The sequence below is a fragment of the Antechinus flavipes genome, chromosome 3 (genome assembly GCF_016432865.1).
Source record: "Antechinus flavipes isolate AdamAnt ecotype Samford, QLD, Australia chromosome 3, AdamAnt_v2, whole genome shotgun sequence".
Classification (NCBI taxonomy): Eukaryota; Metazoa; Chordata; class Mammalia; order Dasyuromorphia; family Dasyuridae; genus Antechinus; species Antechinus flavipes.
In genome coordinates, this window is record NC_067400.1 from 328,437,092 (window position 1) to 328,458,991 (window position 21,900).

The 21,900-nt window shown below is 31.1% G+C and overlaps 1 protein-coding gene across 1 annotated transcript in view; it reads right to left on the minus strand.

Annotated features, from left to right (window-relative positions):
• STAG1 (stromal antigen 1) overlaps positions 1 to 21,900 on the minus strand; it is a 318,010-nt gene that overhangs the window by 155,653 nt on the left and 140,457 nt on the right. Inside the window, exons 4-5 of the mRNA XM_051985602.1 lie at positions 17,148 to 17,312; positions 1,380 to 1,476 (exon numbers count right to left, since the gene is read on the minus strand). Coding sequence (XP_051841562.1) covers positions 1,380 to 1,476; positions 17,148 to 17,312 — 262 coding nt within the window. The remainder of the gene's footprint in view (positions 1 to 1,379; positions 1,477 to 17,147; positions 17,313 to 21,900) is intronic.

Here is a 21,900-nt window from a genome sequence, read left to right on the forward strand (position 1 = left end):
AAGAAAGGCCCCTATTATGTCCAGTATGTTACTTGTAAAAGATTAAGAAGAAGATACGGATAAGAGTTACACAAAAGACAAAGGTGTAAATCAACCACAGTTTCTACCAATGGAAAATCTATAAGATGAACAGATCCTTCAAAGCATAAAAAAGTATTTAAGTTAAGCTGTGGTAAACTTAAAAACATTTTTTTTTAAGTAGGCTTGTCACTGGTAAAGCACAGTTCATTAAAAGGATCATAGTTTAAAAGGACCTTCTAGAATTTGTACTCTATTAGCAAGGTTTGTAAAATAAAGGTCACTTCCATATATCAGGAAGGCACCACAAAAAGATTAAAAGAGTACTGAATTAAATAAAGCATTTAAATCTAGATGGCCAGATAATTATGAGGGATTTTTTGTGCTTAGGAAACTAGGCAAAAGAGAGAAAGGTAAAGTTTCCTGATCAAAGATTTATTCTGGTTGTTACTGACAATCTAAAACATCTAATAAAAAAATAACACTATAATATAATAATGGATTAACAATTTAAATAAAAATAAATTATAGATCAAAGCTGAAAATGTAAAATGATTGTGTAATGGAGAACATAAACTTAGAGCAAAAAGATAAAAAAGAGATGTTAAAGAAATCCTGGGAGTTATGTTATGATACATACCATGGAAAAAGTTAAGCCAAGAAAAGGCCAATTGATAATAATAGATCCTGACATCTAAAAACAGACAGAGATGTATTTGTCAACAATAGAAAGATAGTTTTCTAGATAAGTACTGACCTTAGAGAGGGTAAGAAACAATTTCTTTCATATAATGAAATAGAGGAAGGAAGTTACAATTACCATTAGTGTCTGAGCTGGGATTTATCTAGCACACACTAGTAAAGAACCAAAGAACGGTTTTAAAAGTACAACAATTACTCTAAATGAGCACGATTTCAATCAAAATAAGGAAAGTTACATTAAATTTGATTAATTTCAATTAATACAGCAGGGAAGAAATTATTCCTAGTATTATTATTGATAATAGTTTCTAAATAAGCAAAAGTGAATATTCAAAACAGTCCAGAATGATCTATAAGATGAAAATACAGATTTATATTTAAATAAATTTCACTTTAAATTTTTGAAAATTTTCTTATTTCTATAATACAGAACTAAAGCTGAACATAAATCTATTTGAACAACCTCATAAAACTTTTTAAGATAAATAATTTACTTTGTCATAAAGGTGCCAGAAACACATCACATGCAAATAATTTGCTATAAAAATAAGAGACGGATTAGCATTCCATTTTCCACATAATAAAACAAGGTTACTATAATGTACATTTAGACCAATAGTTGAGTTGTTTTGTAACACTTTTTTTGTAAGATTCTGTACCTCGACATCCTGAACACTGGATAAAGAAGTTGATTAAATCCAGAAGTGCTATATCCCTGTCCTGCTTATATGATTCAATCCAGTCATCCACCACAGACTGTCAAGAAAAAAGAAAAACAAAAAACAACAACAACAAAAATGAGAACCTTAGCAAAATACACTTTTCAGAGCAATAAACATTTAAAGACATTATGGTATTTTTGTTCCTATATGAAGGAGAAAAATTATTTTCTTGAAATTATTTTGATGTAGACAAATTTAAAGAATTATCTTTCACTTTCACAGGAAAACCAAAATCAGACAATCTCTATATTAAGAAGCTGATCCATTAGAGAACAAAATCCTCACCTGCAAATCTTGGTATAATTTTACAAGGGGTAGACGGGATTCAATTTTTTAAAAATAAAAATGACCTTAATAAAGTCAGTAAGTATTAGGGATCTAGGTTAGTATCTTTGACAATAGAAAAGAAAAGTGAAAATAAGAATCTGGCAACAATTTAAGTGTAAGTAAAATATTCTTTTTATTATTTTCACTGTTAAAAATTGATAGAAAAAATGGTCATATATTTTAACAACTGTGAATAAGGAAACAAAAAAATTTCAGAAGAAAAAAATAGATAATTTGATTTCATAGAGCTTAAAATCTTAGCAGAAACAAAATTCTTTAGTTAGAATCATGGGTTTTTCTTTTTCTTTTTTTTTTAAATAAAGCTTTTTATTTTCAAACCATATGCATAGATAATTTGACAACACTGACTCTTGCATAGCCTTGAGTTTCAGATTTTCTTTTCCTTTCCCCTATTCCCTCCCCTAGATGGCAAGCAATTCAATATATGTTAAAGTTAAAATATGTTGAATCCAATATGTATAAACATATTTATACAATAGAAGAAGTATTCTGCCAAAAATTTAAGTGTTAATAGAAGCATTCTTAGGCCAATATGTTTTTTGAGGAAAGAACTATAATTGCTTTCAAAAATTTTTCACTTTTTAATATTGACAAATCCAAGATAATTTACCAACAAATTCATCTCTCTAAAAATTATAAAAAATATAAATCAACAAAGATTATATCAAGTGGCAAAAGGATATTTAATATAGTTTTATTCTTAATCAAGACTTAAAATTTTCATCATTCTTCCTAATTTTAAGTTGTTCCTTTGTAAATAAATTATACTTCTAATAATATGTTGAATGTTTATTCTTATGTAAGGATCTATTTAGAATAGAATAAATCCAGATGTGTTGACAAAAACAACCAAAAAAATTGGTATATCAATTGCTGGGTATATCAACCATAAACTAATGAATTTTACATACAAGTAATTATGAAACAATTAAGAAAGTCTTAGATTATACAGTGTGTCTTAGCTAAAACAGAATATTCTAAATAGCCAAAGGAGCTTCTTCTGTTCTGTAACTTAAGTTCTACATGCTTTACTACCACATTTACATCTGATACATTGGGAAAAGTACTCTGATTTAACTGAATTTCAGAATTTTAAATAAAGAACACTTGAGATCATACATGCAAATCCTTTCAAAATAAAGAAGCTAAAAGTCCCTAGGAAACTGACTTACTCTAAAATTACACAGAAATACAATGGAAGAGCTGAATCTAAAACCTAGATTTAATATAGACTGATACACTATTTGGGTAAATAGATTTTTACATTTTTAATGTAGTATCCACTCAACAATTAGTTATTAAACAATTATTATACGGATAATACTGTGTTCAATGCTGAGGAAAAGTAATTAAGAATTGATCTCTTGTCATCACATATCTTAAAGCCTAAGAGGGGGATAACATTTAATATCTTAACTTCGCCCTCAGGTTTCTAAGCAATTCTTTAAGACTATACACTGCAGAGCAGATTTGGAACCATATTGATAGAAGAAAATTTCTAATCTGGATGTTTACCATAATATTGAATTTATCAGTCCTTAATCCATATCCCAATTCTTGGTCTTTTATTTGCATCTATTTGAAAAACAGAGACATTGTATGCTCTATTCCCTACTGAAATGTGTGAAGATAGAGGGAAGACTTGGAATTTTCATTTATTTCACTTCTGTTCCTTTCACATAACTGCTGATAATTACTGTAAAGCCAAGCTGGAAAGCAGCACTTTTCTTTCTGATTGGAATAACATATTTTTATGTTAGAATTTCATTCCCAAGCACCATCAAACCTGGTCCAATGTACCCTGTAGAATTTTATGTTAAACACTGGATCCACCTATAGTTGTGCATAGTGAACAGAGAGTAGGTCTTTAAGCCAGAAAGGGCGATTCTATGTTTTAACACCTATCTGTGTGACCCTGGGCAAATCATTTGCCTTCTTAGTTCTCTAGACAGCTCTAAAACTGTAACGTACACAACAGAAGTTGACTTACATTGCTGGAGTGTTTCTGCATCAGAGTGTGCCCTATAACAATGTTATCACAAGACAAACCACTAAGTCCATCTCCTCAAAGTTAGAGCATATACGATTGCTAGGCAAGTAGCATAGTGTTAAGACTAGGACTCAAGAAAACCTGAGTTTCAATTCTGCCTCAGATAATTACAAGCTATGCATGCTGAGCAAGTCACAATTTCTTTAACCCAGTTTCCTACTTAGTAAAAGGGCATAATAATGGCACCTATCAAACAAACTTATATGGAGAATTAAAGTTTATGCATTTAAAGTGGTTCACAAATCTTACGCGCGCACACGCATAGACACACACACACACACACACACACACAGCTATTACTATTACATCAGAGTATATTCAGAATTCCCTTTTTTTTTTCACAAAATTTTAAAGACAGAATGACCACTACCTTCCAGTTTCCAAACTTTCTAATTCAGCAACCAGTACTTTATCATAAGTTTCTTTTAAAAAAAGAAATCAATTTTAACCTTTTTCCTTGCTAAGTCTTAATGAATGAAATTATCAAAGTTGTAAGTTACTGTATCTGGAACAAATAATGTTCAAGGAAACATCCAGGTAACTGAAGTGCCCTTCACTGATAAGCCAAGTTTGGGACTTGTTTTTCTCAGTCCTTATCTCTGTCATACTCCTTGGACTGTTTCTCTGTTTCTTGATCTTTACCTCAGGCCTCTCTACCATAGTTTTACCTTCCAGTTTATAGATTTTTACAGAGGAAAACACCACTGTAATAAACAATGCTATTTTCTATTTCTTTTATGTACTACTTCATTTGAATAATATGAAAAAGTTGTATTTCCAATCATGCACCTAATCCCACTGATCTCAATGATGCCCATAATATGAATTTGCCTCCCACAGAATATACTATATTGTATACTATATGATCTTGCTACTGCCATCTACTCTTTTTATGTTCCTTTTTTCTGTTTTTAATCACTTCATTCTCATTACTTCTAATAGTGAATTTCTAGGCTCAATCCTTTGGTTGACTGCTTTTACTTGTTCTATAATTTCTCCCTCAGGAATTTCCTCAAATATATGAACTTATGTGCAAGGTACTATGCTAGAGGCAGTAGAGGAAATAAAGACACAAATTCAATTCAACAGGGCAGACAAAAATAGCTATAGCACTTCAGAGAAGAAAGAGTACATCAGGCTGGATTTTGCAGGAAAGCTTTATGTTAAGAAGAGAATTTGAGCTAAGTCTTAAAGGATAGATAAGGAGAAAGATGTAGGCATTATTAGTTTAGAGCTGGAAAGGGCCCTAAGAGGCCATGTAGTCTATTCTCCTTATTTTATAGATCAATAAGTGACTTGTCCAAAATCACAAAGGAATGTTGCATTCTAAATATGTGGCAACCATAAAAATATGGAAATAGTATTTTTGAAGCGAAAGATAAACAAAGGAAATATAAAGGGATAATTATGAAGAAAGGCATAGCATAACCTTGAATGGCAGACTAAACAGAGTGGATTTTATTCAAGAGATAATGATGCTTCTGTTAAAATTACTGAAAAGAGAATTTAAGGAAAGTTATTGTAAAAATATTCATACTCTAATTTAGTTTAACAACACTATTATCAGTCAGATTTTTTTTTTTTTTTGCACCAGAATAAATAATGGAAGTAAAATAGGACCATGTGTGCTGTTGAAAATATCAGTAGGCTTCCTATTTTTCTTGAATGTTATTATTTATGATAATCTGAAGTGCCAGAATTCTTTCCCAAATCTGATGTTTATATGGCACAAGCATTAAGTGACTAAAGTTATAGTGGATTATACTTATAATGGCTCAAACAACTTATGGGATATTATAATTGATGGGAGTTACTTGGGGGTGAATGTTTTCCACCCAAAATACCACTTCTTGAACACTGTTTTTTTCCCCATAATAGATGCTCCAAAAATGTTTATCAGTGATCTCCTTATATTAGAAATACTAGATTGTGTATACTTCTGAAAAGTATGATCCCAATGGCTGCAACAGCATTAGCTTTCTGCATAATAGCAAAAAAACATATTAATTAATAACAGAGTGGAAAGAACTCTACAGAGTTTTAAGAAAACTTGATTATACAGTCCAGTCATACATTATTGGCAGAATTCAATCCTTTGGGGGGAAAAAATCTTAGAGTGAAAGATTATATATTTCACTTGTTAAATATTAGGATAGCAACAGAAGGCAGCAAATATTCAAAAATAATAACTGAAATAAGAATCAAATGTGTCTGAAACATTTTTAATGTTTAAAATTTTTCAGTAATAAACCAAACTGTATGAACTTTTTAGAAGTGTTTTTTTCCCTCCCCAACTTTTCTGAGGTTCCTAAAAGCAAGAAGGCTGATTCTACAAAATTTCATATTAATAATTTCTATTTCCTGTAAAAGTGAGGTGCTAAATATTAAATTTTCTTAATATCACAGGACCATGTTTACATGTTTATTGAGTATTGCTTATAAAGCATTCCTGGAGACCACAAGAAAGTTACAAACAATGAAATATGAGTCCTAGTTTCAAGAGCTATTAGCAGGTCTAATCTTCTTAATGGGAGACATCTTATATACTGAAGCAGAATATAACCCATCCACTATATGATTTTATCCATGTAGGTCTTGTCTATGTCCTTTCATAAATCTCATACAGAGGACCAAACACACAGAAGACTTCTCTAATTTTTAATACCTCATAAATCCCAATGCATCAATTTGTTGCCTCATGCTTTTAGTACATTATCAGCCCACTTACTTTTGTAATGTTATTTCTGAAACATAAGACAATAACTTCTTGAAGCAGAACTGAAAGAGACAAAGACAATCTATTCAAACATTTTAATTTTAAAGATAAGGAAATTGAAGCTCAAGAGACATTTAACTACTTGCCCAAGGTAAAAAAAGGTAGCAATAGAGAAAAAATCCTTGTATGTGTTAGTCAGAACAGTAAGAAATAAACTTTGTATACGAGTCAAAAATCTTTTCATTGCACTTTGAATGTCATATAATTTCTAATGTTAGTCATGGCTCTCCATGATTTGTTCTATATAGCATCAAAGAATATCGATTTAAATGATTAGTTAAGGACAGGGAGTATTTGGCGATTATTATAAATGCTCAAAAATTTCCCAAATGTTGTCCTTCTTTATTTTCCTTCCGCAATCCAAATATGGGTCCCTTAATCCTCTATTTAATTATAAATTTGTTAGACAAAAGGACAAAAAGTCAAAATGTCTGAAGATTTCTTCACTGCAGTCAACCACCACAAAAATAATCTGTGAACTCTTATGACATACTTAACTGACATATTCATCATTGGAGCTACCTGGGAATTGATTACTCTTAGCTACCTCTGTTTATCATAGTTTAAAACTACACAAACTTGGGCTACTTAGCAACGTTGTGAATCACTTTCTACTTCATAACAAAACTGATTCCTTGTGATGTAGTTATGCATACGACAATAGGTCTCAAGCTAGATGGTGAGATAGAAGCAACATATCTAATTTATCTCCTTGTTTTTTGTGGGTGTGCAACTGTTGGTTTTCAAAATACTAATAAACATTTCTCATACTTTACAGATAAAGAAACTAAGGCACAGAGAAGCTGAGGGAACTGTTTAGAGCAATACCGCTAAGTGCAAGTCCTACTTTAAAACCATTGTTTTCCTTACTCTATCACTCAGTATTTCATCAAAAAGGAATGAGACAAATATAAAATTATTAGTTAGTAGAATGAAAAATTATGAGACGATGGTAGAATTTTAGGATCAAGAGAAGTTCCTTAAAAACACTCCAAAAAAAGTTCTAAAAATATAACAAAAGGTATAATGACATAGAAAATCAAAGAAAATGAATAGTAACTTCCCATTCAATAAGAGGATTTTTTAAAAAACCTATAAACCATCAAATTTCTATTGAACTATTGAGTGTAGACAAACTAAAATAAATAGAAACAAAGTGGAGAAAACAGCCTGGTTCTGCAGGAGACAGACCAGAGTAGCACATAGCATCAAGAAATTCAGAATTTTCATCTGGGAGAAAACACTAGTTAACCCAAAGCCAGAGCAAAGCCTAATTAAATGATTTATGTCCATATCTGTAATAAGAAAAAGAGCCAAAGCAGCACTCAGACTTGAATGACCTAAGGACTCCATTTGTAGAAATTCTTCCTCCAAGTCACTAAATACCTTTTAAATCATTGACACAAATTTAGCTCCATACCCGAGATTAAAAAATCCAGAAGAGGAAAAGCAAAACACACCACAGATTTTTTTTTAAAAATAGCAAATAATTGGAAAATAAGAGAATACTTATCTACTGAGGAATGACTAAACAAATTATGGTATATAAATGTAATGGAATGTTATATTATCAGACATCACAAAATATATGATTTCAGAGAAAATTTGTGTGAACTGGTTTAGAATGAAATAAGCAGAAATAGAAAAATTTGCATAAGAACAACATTAAAAAGAAAAACAACTGAAACATCTGAGAACTCTTTTAATTTAATGAAAAGATTCCAAAGGAATTTCCTTTTACATATTGTTTTGGCATTCTCTTCAGGTCCCAATGACTTAAATAAGCCCTCTGATCAAAAGTGATCTACAGAACATTTTCAAATGTTCAAATATTCTAAACTCAACATGTTTAAAACCCAACATATCATTTATGGAAGTTAGTCAATAAGCATTTTTTAAGTGCCCAGGCTACAAAGAAAGACAAAACAATCGTTTCTTTTTTTCCTTCAAGAAGCTCATGCTCTTAAAAGTTGAGGTAAACAAAAAACATGTATAAATAAGCTATATATAGGGGAAAAGGTAAAAAATTAACATAAGGAACATTGTAGATTAAGAGTGGGAAAGGCTAAAGGAAGCCAGAAGGAGAGAGAGCATTCCACATTTCTTGGGAACAGGGATTACTTCACTATTGGCAATTGTATTTCCCAGTACCTACCTACGTACCTGACACATAATACAAGTATTCTTGATAAATACTTGAAGAACTGACATGAATGATGAGAAATGAAAAGGGCAGTTCAAACAGGTAGGAGTACCAACAAAAGACAGTGTCAGGAGGACAAATTGAGATAATAAAACAACCTGTAAGAGAATGCAGTCAACAGAGTCAAAAGTTATAAAGACATCAAGGAGAAAGACTCAAAAAAGAATCTCAATTTGGCAATTAAGAGATTGCCAATAATTTGAAAAATACTCAGATGATACATTTCCTATATTCTGATTATCAGTTCAAAATAGAGGTCAATCTAATACCTTCAGAGAGGAAATTCAGCAACAATCAAGGAGAAGAGGCCAACTAATATAATGAAAAGTGTGTTGAATCTGAAGTCAGTTGACCTTTAATACCAGGCATCAGGGTGGATCTGATCAAGTCATTCAAACTTTCTGATTTTTTCCAGGGGCAAAAGAACTGACACACCTCACTTCATACAGTAGTATTATGAAGAGAATGCTTTGTAAAAATGGAAATTAATACCTGTAGCACATGATTTATGATAAAGAATAGGACTGAAAAGAAATAATGTCACCAAATCAGATTGAAACCAGATAAAGTAAACCACTGGAGCAATTGGGGTTAGAAGGGATGATTATGGAGAACTGAATCAAATAACATATTGGAGTAGAATGCTTATATATCTGTTTTATGTTACTTGAGCTTTTCATTAAATGCTGTTTTAGGAATCTGTGTGTCCCACTTTTTGGGTGGACACTATATATATTTTCTTTCTTTGCTTCATCTATTACAGGCTGTCAATTAATAAAATGAAATATGAAAATGTCATAATAGAAAATAAAGAATTGAAATGTATTAAAACTTAAGATCAACTTCAAAATCAGCGCTATTACCACAGTACAAAAAATATTTTATTCATTGAAGCAGAAAATGGTATAGTAGGCAAGACTGCTAAGCCTGGAATTAGAAAGGCCTGAGTTAATAAAATGCAAAATAAATATTAGCTATGAGACCCTGGGCAAGTCATTAAGCTTCAGATTTTTCAACTTTTGTAAAAAGGAAATCATACTAGTATCAACCTGCCAAGATTGTTGTGAGATCAAATGAAATATTTGTAAAATGATGAACATAGCAAAATTTAAATATTTTCAAATGGCAATCATTAAGTCAAAATTATAATTTTGATTTTTTTTACATAATTTCTTAAGCTTTTGTGTACTTTAAAAATTGAAATGAATAGGTATTGATCAGAGGAATAGGAGAAGAAGAAACTTTATATGGGCAATAACATAGTGTGCCATAATATGAGCAAGCATTAATAAAAAAAGCAACTTTAATTATCTATCTTAATACATCATGAAATTTTACTAATTAAGAAAACAATGAGCAAAATGAACAAAATCAATTTTCCTTCCTCTCTTTTCCCCTGTTTTCTCAAGTATAATGATAATCAATTTAATAGCCATTATGATAAATAGTTTAAAAAATAAACATCATTTAATGGCTCAACTGGGTAATCATAAAAACTGATAGTGCCATGTTTGTGACTGAAGAACTGGTTTGCTTCTTAGTTGAAGTTATTAAAGCTTTAGATAGGTGTATAAAAATGAATACTTATTAATTTATCAATCTACAAACAATTTCCCATAAACCAAAAAAGCCATCATAGTCAGTTAAATTCTCAATTTTTATTTACATTATTTTTAGTCTGTGTTTTATTTGATCTTTGGTCTTATCAAATTTCTTTAGGGAAAGAAGAAATGAGAATAAAGATTATGTTAACTTTCATAGAAATATATATATAAGATAATTAGGAAAACTATTAGCTGCCATCTTTTATATATTGAGGAAATGATTGCTCAGTTTTTAAGCTACTTTAGACTGCTGTTCTCCACATTTTTCCTGATATTTACATCACTAGTATGAAGGCTAGTATATGGTTCCATCAATTGGGGGTGAGCAAGCATTTAAAAAAATTCTAAATAATAAATAGCCAAGAGAATATATATCAGTCTAACCCTATTGCTAAAAAGCTCAGATAAAGGTTTTTCTGTGATAGGAGAAAAATTACACACCAACTTTACTTTAGTTTCATATCACATATTGCTTCAAGAAAAGTTCTTAATTCCAACTTTTCTTTAACCTAAAAAACATCAAGGATATCATAACTAAATTAAAAATAAAAATCTATCGCAACTGGGAATTTAAACATAACTTTTCGACAAAGAATGTTAAAGAAAATTAGCAAGGATACCATAAACTGAAAAATCAGAACAAAAAACTCAAAGCAAACCAAAAAACCCCCAATAGTTCACTTTTGTTTAAACGTAGTCATTGCTCACACAGGTGAAGATAAATATTATTTACAACAACAGTTCATTTACACATGATAACCCAAAACACCACATCTTAAAATTCCACAATAACATTCAGCCAATTACCAGAGACACAAACATAACTGAAGAATATTAGCAATAGAACTACTGACCTCTAAAAGCATTTATTTTTGTACAGAATATTTCGATGGGAGCAATCAATATTAGGACACTAAGTTAATCACTTACATACATATCCTTTCTGTTAAATGGATTCCTATCTAATTCCTTCAATAGTGGCATGATCATAGGTCCTAATTAGTTCAACAAATATTTATTGATTCCCTATTATATACATAAGACTACATAGCCAATACTAAATTAAATAAGCAATATCATATACATAACATGAAGTTAACAAGTTAGTAAGCCGTATGAAAGTAAGCCAAAAGAAAAAAAAGACTTAAAATTATTCTAAGAAAGAGATGCAAATCAAGTACCAGTCTGAGTGGATTAGGAAAGACTTCATTATAAGTATGGCATTTGAATTTGTATTTAAAGGATGAGTAGACTTTCAGCCAACATAGATCCAAGAGAGAAAGTAAAATTAGTTCAGCAAAAGCACTGAATTGGAACAGTGTAGGACATTAAATGAGAAGGAAAAAAAATTATGGAAGTGGCCATTAGTCCAATTTGTCTGGAACTTACTGCACACAGATATGATATGCCTTAAAACTAAGAAAATATAAATTAGTATTTCGATGCAATGCCAAGACAATCCAGCCAGAAGAGTTAGAGAAATTTCATTTAAGATAACTACAGACAAAGTAAAGGCTTTTACTTTTGTTTTAAAAGTAAAAATTAGAGCCTTTTATTTTTCAAATGAACATTTTGAGTATTATTTGAAACTTAATCTCATCAAACTGGCTGCAAAGGAAATAACATACATATTTTGTTCACCCTTTAGTAAAGTAGGAGGAAAATGGGAAAAGAAAAGGGGAAGATAATAGAAGGGACTGCCAAAGCAGAAGGGAAAAGGCATGAAAAGGGGGAGAGGGCTGATAGGGTTTGGGATGGGGTGGGGGGAGGGGAGAAAGATTGGTCACAAACGAAACACTGGTGAGGAGAGAAAAGTATAACTTGGAATAAATAGGATGGCTAAAAATACAGAGTAATTTTAACTGTGAATGTGAATGAGATGAACTCTCCCATAAAACAGAAGTGGACAGTGAATGCATTAAAAGTCAGAATCCTAAAATATGTTGTTTACAAGAAACACATCTGAAACAGAGAAATACTTACACAGAGTAATAATAAAAAGTTGGAGTTGAAGAAAAAAAAGTAGGGATAGCAATCCTGATCTCAAATCAAACAAAAGCAAAATCAGATCTAATTAAAAGAGATAAGGAAGGAAACTATATCATGCTAAAGGATACTATAGACAATGAAGTATGAACCATGTGGTATAAGATCCAAATTACAATTGGAGAAACTAAGAGAGCTGCAAGAAGAATTAAACCTCAAAACTATCCTCAGGCGATCTCAACCATATTCTGTCAGAACTAGATAACTTCAGTAGATGCAGAAAAAGCATTTGGCAAAATATAGTATCCATTCCTTTTAAAAGCACTAAATCCCAGGAATAAATGGAATTTTCTTAAAATGACAAGTGGTATCTATCTAAAATCACTAGCAAAGATTATAATGGGGATAATCTAGTAACATTCCCAATAAGATAAGGAATGAAACAAGGCAGCCCATTATTATCACTACTATTCAACATTGTACTAAAAATATTAGCTTTAGTAATGAGAAGAAAAAAGAAATTGAAGGAATTAGAAAAGGTAATTTGGAAACAAAATTATCACTCTTTGCAGATGATATGCTGTTATACTTAGAGAGTCCTAGAGAATCAACTAAAAAACTACTAGAAACAATTCACAACTTTAGCAAAGTTGCAGGATATAAAATAAACCCAGCAGCATTTCTGTATGTTACCAATAAAGTCTAGCAGAAAGAGATAGAAAGAGAAATATCATTTAAAATAATTGTGGATAACGTAAAATATTTGAGAGTCTACCTGTCAAGACAAATTAAGGAACTATATGAACACAATTACAAAACACTTTCCACACAAATAAAATTAGATCTAAACAACTGGAAAGAATATCAAATACTCATGGGAAAGATTGAGCTAATATAATAAAAATGACAACCCTACCTACATGAATCTACGTATTCAGGGCCATACCAATCAAACTAGTTGACAACAACTAGTGGAAAATAATATAAGAACTAGGTAATGACCATATCTAACACCTTATGCCAAGATAAGGTGAAAAAGGGGTTCATGATTTAAACATAAAAGATGATACTATAAGTAAATTAGGAGAACAAGGAACAGTCTACTTCAAATCTGTGAGGAGGAAGGAATTTATCGTCAAAGAACTAGAGAACATTTTGAAATGCAAAATGGATAATTCTGATTAAAATGAAACTAAAGTAGCCTTGCAAGATTGGAGGGAAGCAGAAAGCTGGGAAAACATTTTTACATACAGTGTTTCTGATAAAGGCCTAGTTTTTAAAATATACAAAGAACTGACTCAAATTTAAAAGAAAACAAGCCATTCCTCAATTAGTAAATGGTCAAAGAATATGAACAAGCAATTTTCAGATGAAGAAATTAAAGTCATTTCTAGTCATATGGAAAAAAGTGCTCTAAATCACTACTGAGTAAAGAAATGCAAATTAAGACAATGCTGAGGTACCACTTCAAACATTTTAGATTAGATAAAAGGAAAGGAAAAGATAATGATAAATGTTGGAGGAGATGCAGAAAAGCTGGGAATATTAATGCATTATCGGGGGAGTTATGAAATGATCCAACCATTCTGGAGAGCAATTTGGAACTAAGTCCAAAGGGCTATCAAACTGTGCATACCTTTTGATCCAGCAGTGTCTCTGCTGGACCTGTATCCCAAGGAGATCATAAAAAAGGGGAAAGAACCCACATGCACAAAAATGTTTGTAGCAGCCCTTTTTGTGGTGGCAAAGAATTGTAAATTGAGTAGATGTCCATCAGTTAGGGAATGGCTGAGTAAATTGTGATATATGAATATAATGGAATATTATTATTCTACAAGAAATGATGAGCAGGCTAATTTTGGGAAAGGCCTAGACAGACTTACATGAACTAATGCTAACAGAAGTAGATTCAAAAGAACATTGAACATAGCAAGAACAAGATCACGTGATATCAACTTTTTTCAATAATGAGGCGATTCAAGGCAATTCTAAAAGATTCTTGATGGAAAAAGCCACCCCCCATCGAGAAAGAGATCTATGGAAACTGAATGTGAATCAAAGCACAGTATATCTTCACCTTTTTTTTTTTTTTTTTGGTTGCTCTGGTTTGCTTACTTGGTGGGTTTTTTTTTATTTTTTATTTTATCTCTTTCTATCCCCCTTTCTTGCCTTATTCCCTCCCTCCCATTTTCATTTAATTTTTCTTGTAAAGCATGCAAATATGGAAATATCTTTGGAATAATTGCACCTGTTTAACCTATTCTGTATTCCTTGCTATCTGTAGGAAGGAGGGAGAGAAGTTTTCAATGCAAGGTTTTACAAAGATGAATATCTTTGTATGTATTGAAAAAATACAAAGCTATTAAAAAAAGAAAAAGTCAACAAACATCCTAACATACAAAGAAAAATGTTTTTTAAAACTATAATAAATTCAACAAAGTATTAAGAAAAAAACAAATTCTACAAAATAGTAAGTAAAAGCAATATAGAAACAAAACAAAAAAAATTTTTTTTTTAAATATGGAGCACTCTTCAATCAGATTCTGCAGTGAAGGAGACAGAACATCAGGAAACAGCATCAGAGGATGATAATGTTCTGCCAAGAATTTCAGTTTGACTATTGGTGAGCTAACTATGAGAACTTTGTACAAAGACCACAAAAGAAGGGACAATGCTAGAAAATGCATATTATACCTGCTTATTCTTACAAAAAGTGAAACCAGAAAAAAAAACAAAAAGGCAAAAGATAAATGTAAAGATAGCATAGAGAAACTACTTCTACTTAGAAAGGAAAATAATATAATTGATGGAATAGGTTTTATTATACACCCAGAGGCTAAAAGAAGCATTATTCATAAATCAATTTGATCACCACCTACTTTTGTATAATGGATAAAATTTGCAAAAAAAGAAATAAAAGTCTAGTAACAACATATTTGCTGAGATAGAAGTGGAAGGGAAACGATTTAAAGAAGTTGCTAAGGCCATCCAAATAAAATCTACACTTTTAGAATATTTAGTGACTTCAACAGAAAGGAATGAAAAAGTAAGGTTGGAGAAAAAGTTTCTTCAAATGGAAGTGAACTGGTAGGTAGTGGATGAGGCAGGTACATTGTGTAGCAGATAAGTGTGCCATGCTTGGAGTTAGAAAGACTTGAGTTCAAATTTGACCTCAGATGACTACTAGCTGTGTGAACTTCAACAAGTTACTTAACACTATTTGCCTCAGTTTCCTCATCTGTAAAATGACATGAGAAAAAAAAAGCAAACCACTCCATCACCTTTATCAAAAAACAAAAACAAAAAACAAACATAAACACAAAAACACCCAAATGGGGTCACAAAGAGTTGGATGTGACTGAAAAGAATACATGGCAAAAGTACTGGAAAAATATGCTAAACATAATAAAAACAAAAACCACAAATAATTATGTTGATTTTTTTAATAAAAAGAAAGTAATTTATTATTGAGATGAGAATGATATTGCTGTCAATGTACAGCCAAAACACTGATTTCATAAAGCTAAGCCCAAAATATATAATAAACCAAAACAAAAAACAAACAAACAAAAAAACAACCAGTGAGCAAAAGGTGTGGCTTATAATTCAAGATTTAACCTTGAACTATTTAAACAAATGACTGAAAATCAAAAAGGGGAAGTGAACTGAAATGACATCAATATTAAGTAATTTCACAAGCTAAATAAATATATATTAAATGACATAGGAAGACCAAAAGTGCCTTATTAATTCAACACACATCTGACCGACTTGCCAAGTGATGAGAGGGTTGTCCAAGGTTATACTAGGTCAGAAAGTAATTTTGATATAGAAGAAGTAATATTCTTTTTAATGAAAAAATAAAAATAAATTTGCAGATGAGGATAGCAGAGGAAAATAGTTTTGATTACTTTTTTTTATTCCATTCACTCCCATTTGTCTTAATGACAAAAATTTAAACAAACTATTAAAATTTCCATAATAAATGAAGAGTGATGATTAAGATAACTTCTAAAGTCCTTTCTAACTCTAGAATTAAAAAAATTATCTTATGGTATCCATATGCTCTATTTTGGATAACTAAGAATTTATTGTCTTTGCAACTTAATATTCATTCACTCAGTATGTAGTCAATGCCTATGTGGAGAATATTGTGTTAGATGCTGGGGAATAGATATAGTTTAGATAAGATGTGGTACCAGTCCCTATGAAAATGTCTTCAAATTTAAAAATCCAACTAATTGTAGAAATTTTTTCCTAAAAAGAATTTTTTTGGCAGAATCAGAATAGATCTCTTTCAATCCATTAGCAAAGGATAGCTGCTGAAAAAAACAATTATGTCAATGGAAAGTTTCCTACTAAAAGAAACATTTCCTGATTTCAAAACAACATCTGATTTTTAATATAACAATTCAGAAAATGGAATTCAATCCATTAATCAATGAACACTATTTAATCAATAACTACCATAAAAGCTCTGGGCTGGATACTTTATCTAAAGCTAACATTAAAAAGATTTTTTTCCTGAAGAAGTAAACAAAGAATTACATCAATTATCTTCTATTTCAGTTTATTATTTAATAAACATATAAATACACAGTTTAGAAATACCATGTAAACATAATGCATTTTTATATTCTTAACAGGTCCAATGTCACTAACCCAACATGTACTTTCCAACTAATTAATGTACTTACACCAATAAAGTAAATCTATTATATTATGCAAATATATTTACCTGCATTGCACTTTTCCCCAGTTTTACTACTTCAAATAATGTGACAGGCTCCCCTTCTCCATTCTGTTGAGGATGGCCATTAGCTCTTCCACGGCCAGCTCCCCTAATTCCAGCTTCAGAACGGCTCTTCTCTCCAGGAGACTTTCGAGGTTTCTTATTTGTAGACTGAAGAGAAAAAAAGACCAATCAAAATGAAATACAACTGTACTTCAAATTGATACAGCAATTGGGCACTAAAAATGTCCATCAATAAAAGTAGTAAACAGTTATTTAGTGTCTTTTATGTGTTTAACAAACTGTTGGGGATAAAAGAGAAGCTGAGAGTTCTAGTCAAGGAATTAACATTCCAGCTGACCATAATTGACATATGACAACAATAAGCATGAGACAATTTCTATTTTATGCAGCTATAAAGAAAGAAAATGAGGACAACTTTTTAAAAAGTCTATTTCCTTGATTAGCATGGTTAAAAAATTAGCACAATCATCTATAGATGATCCTTTATGTACTAAACTACACTTGTTCTTAGATAGCAGACACATTCAGTTATTTTGGATCTAAATTAAAAGGTTCAACCAATTTGTAGAACCTGTCAAACCTAGCAGATAGAAAACTGGTATGCCTTTCAAGATCCCAGGTCAGCTCTACAAATAAAGAAGATATTAAGAAATACTTATGCATAGAAGAACTATACATTTGAATGAATATTTTTTAAAAAATCAAGTAAGTTACCTTTGGGGGACTTAGCCCAATAAAACTGTTATACAAAATGATTGTCACCAAAGAAATGCAGTCTCATTTCTCTTGAGTCAAAAGTCTTAGGGGGAAAAAACTTTCCCATCATCTTCTCACAAAGTCTGCTAATATAATAAATCAGCCACTCAATTTTAAGTTCTGCTTAACATAATTCCATTGCAAGACACTAGTACACATGCAAAATACTATAGCTACAATCTCAGACATATTAAGAGTGCTCTAACCTCCATCAGAGAATCCCATAGCATCAATGAATACCTATATCCTTTCTATGCTAAAATTCCTGAAAAAGCTAAGTGATCTATTTTTCAACTTCATTACATGGCTTCTTACATCACAATATTCCCTCTTCATTACTCTGGATATCACAGACTTGCTCACCAAAATGTTTCATACTGCATAAACTCTAAACAATACCTGCAGACTGCAAAATTTCTGTTAGAATACTTTTTTTCTCCATTTATATTTTAATCAGCCCTCATAGCTTACTGCCTTCCTTTCTAATTAGTAGGTCTTGATTTCCCACTTTTGGAAGGGACTACATATATTAAGTCATTATAATAGAACTATCAAAAGAAAGGAAGGTGAAATAGATATTTCTGTTTTATCTCAAGTGATTCTGGGCAAGATCACTGGTTTTTCAAGCTACACAACACCAACTTCACATAGGCAAAGAGCCACCATTATTCAACACAAGACGTATTAAAAATAGTAATAATAATTTATCAGACAAAAAAGTACTCTAATCTTTTTCTGATAAATATGGTCCAATTATCAAAGCCAGAAAGTCATAAAGTTGAGCAAAAGGACTATAGTTAAATAGGACTAATGAAATTGTATATAAAAGCTTGAAAATAAAATCCTTTCAGTCAGAATACAGCAATTCTATGACTAAACTGTTTTAGGATCACTAACAATAGTTCAATGAACAAATAATGGAGATAACAAAAAAATATTATTATTTCAAAAGATGGAGGAAAAGCCTCTCTCTGATAACATGCAGCATCCATTTATTTAAAAAAATCTTAAAAAAAAATCTAAGTATTGGTATACTTTCTTTATAATAATGAAAAATATAACATTGAAGCAAAAACTAGAAGTGTTTTGAGTGAAGAAACAGAATAGTCTTCCCTAGTACAATCATAAGTAAATCAAGATTTCACCAAAATCTCCTCTATTATTTGACATTTTTCTAAAAACTCTCCCACAAGTGATTAGACAAGGAACAAAATGACAACTAATTTAAAATTAAAGCACAAACTTCAGGTAAATGGAATAGTACTGTTTTTATTTATAGCTGATGTGATCGTATACTTAATCTCCCATAAATGACTGAAGAAACTAATTAAGATGATTAACAGATTCATAAGAATAGCAGGATAAAAAATCAACTCCAAAATGAAAAACAATTGTATATACTACATGAAATTCTACCAAATACGAGGAAAACAATAGAAATCCCTTTAAAATAATTAATTAAAAAAAAAAATCTTGTAGCTAATCGACCATAGTGAAAACTATGTAACTACAGCGATAAAATACTCTTTATTGGAAATAAAAGAAAACATATAACTGCATAAATATTCTATGTTCATAGATAAGGCACATGCCAAACTAAGGCTGCCTTGTAGCACAGTATACTGGGCCTGGAATGAGGAAGACTCTTCTTCCTATTAAATTAAAATCTGGCCTCAAGACACTTACCAGATGTGTGTCTGGATAAAACATACCAAGTTTAGTGAACCATTTGTAAGTTGAGCTAGAGAAGCAAATGACAAACCACTCCACTATCTACCAAGACAAAACCAAATGTGGGTTATGAAGACTACTAGAACAGACTCCGGTATAGCTGATATTATGTAAACGTCAGATGAAATCCCTATATCAAATATTTTTTGTTTAACTAGTTTTATCACAAAAGAGATTAAATGAGGAAGGGTCAGGGTTTGAAATTAATGCAATATAAAAACAAAAGGGATCAATAAGACATTTTAAAAATTCAATATAGCAGTTATTTTCTGCTTTCTACATTACACCACATGGAATCCTCACTAATCCCTCCCACTAAAACGTGAAACACACATGCTTTCTCTGTATCAACATTGCTTAGTAGTAGGCTCCTAATAAATATTTTAAGATAAAGTAAATAGCTATGAGAAGAATAATATGTAAAGAATTAAAAATATAAAAGGGCTTAAGAAGAAGAAAAAGAAGACACTAGAAGGACTTTTTAGACATAGTCAGAGCAGCAGCTAAGAGCAAGTAAGTGTTGGGGAATTAACCAGTTTTGATATTCAAAATAAAAATCATTTAGAAGAAGATTTCTGGGTATAGGAAAAAGGCACAACTCAAGAAGCAGTCTAGAGGGTTAGTATAGTTTCACACATATACTAGAAGATACTAGAGTTAGTTATTCATTTCCTCAAGGGTAACAGATTTAAATTCTAACTTCTGGATGCCTAGATGAAAATTAGAAAAAAAGAGAGAAATTAGGCTAATCAATCAACCAGCATTTATTAGTGCTCATTATGTTGCACACACAGTGGTAGGTGTTAGCCAAAGATAAAAAGAAGTTTCCTCAAAGAGGTACAGGAAAAATAATATATGTACAAAGCACACTCAATAGATAAGAAGATTCTTGGGTCAAGAACAGAGCTGAATCCTCTTATCTTATTATTTGGCTTAAATTTTCAATCTACTAAAGTGGCAGACTAAGATCTCCCTTGGTCACAACTCTGCTTACTATAATATAAAATATAAATAGTTTATATAAAGCGGTAACTGGTTGTGGCAATTGTGATCAGTGTTTCCAAAATGGAAGCAGTAGCATTTTATATAGAGTATATGATTAATAAACTCGAGATAGGCTCATTCAATACTTACTGTTTAGTCGATTTGGGGGTCAGATTTCAACACAGCCAGTCACACCTATTCTACACCCTTTAAAATCCATCGGTCCCTACTTCACTCTCTTCCTACTGCTATGAAAACCTCCCTAATTCTGCCCTGCTGCAGTAGGCACAAGTCTCTCCATGCTATTATATTCTAACTCAACCCTAGGAACTACAGCAATAGTAATAGAGAGTGGTAATTTGTCAATATATGCACAGAATGTTTGCTGCCCACCCAGATCAGCTTTAGGCTCTGACAAGCACCCACAGAAGCTACCCTCTGCATTTTTGGAACATAATAATGAAAAACTTCCCTATTTTTTCAAAATGCCCCTTTGCATTTTGGGCAGGAAAAAAGTTGTGTTTTACATCAAGAAATCATTAGCCTATATTATCCCAAACCCATCTTTCTTATTAACTTCCCTAGTTGTGTTAAAAGTTATCACCATATTTTAAGTCACCCCGATTAATTTTTGTTCACCTTACATATCAAAGCAGTTGCCATATATTGTTGTTGTTATTTTCACCCCTGGTTCAGAACCTAATCTCTGAGATTCCTATTTGGTCTCTCTAAACCATCCTCCACATACCTTCACCAGTAATTTTTCTTGAATAACAAGCCTGACTATGTTTTCTGCCTACACAATAAATTCCAATGGCACTCTACTATCAATTATGGACAAATATAAAGTCCTTTGTTTAATAATTACAAAGCTATAAATGTGGGAAAAAAATTGATACTGGTTAAGAAATAGAGAAGTTGATCATTAGAATAGATCTAGAAATAAAGTAGCACAGTAACTTAGTATTCAGCAAATAAAGAAATCACAACTAATAAGAGTAAAAATTTATTACTAAAAAAAATTGATGGAAAAACAAGAAAATAGTTTGGCAGAAACTAGGCAATGACCAACATTTCATACATACAAAACATACAAAACAACATACAAAACATACATAAAAAAATAAACTCAAAATGGTTATGTGACTTAGATATAAAAAAAATATAAACTTAGACCAACATGAAAAAAATTACGCATCAAATATATGAACAATGGAAGAATTAATGACCAAAAGAAACAGAAAGGTTAGAGAAAATGGTAAAA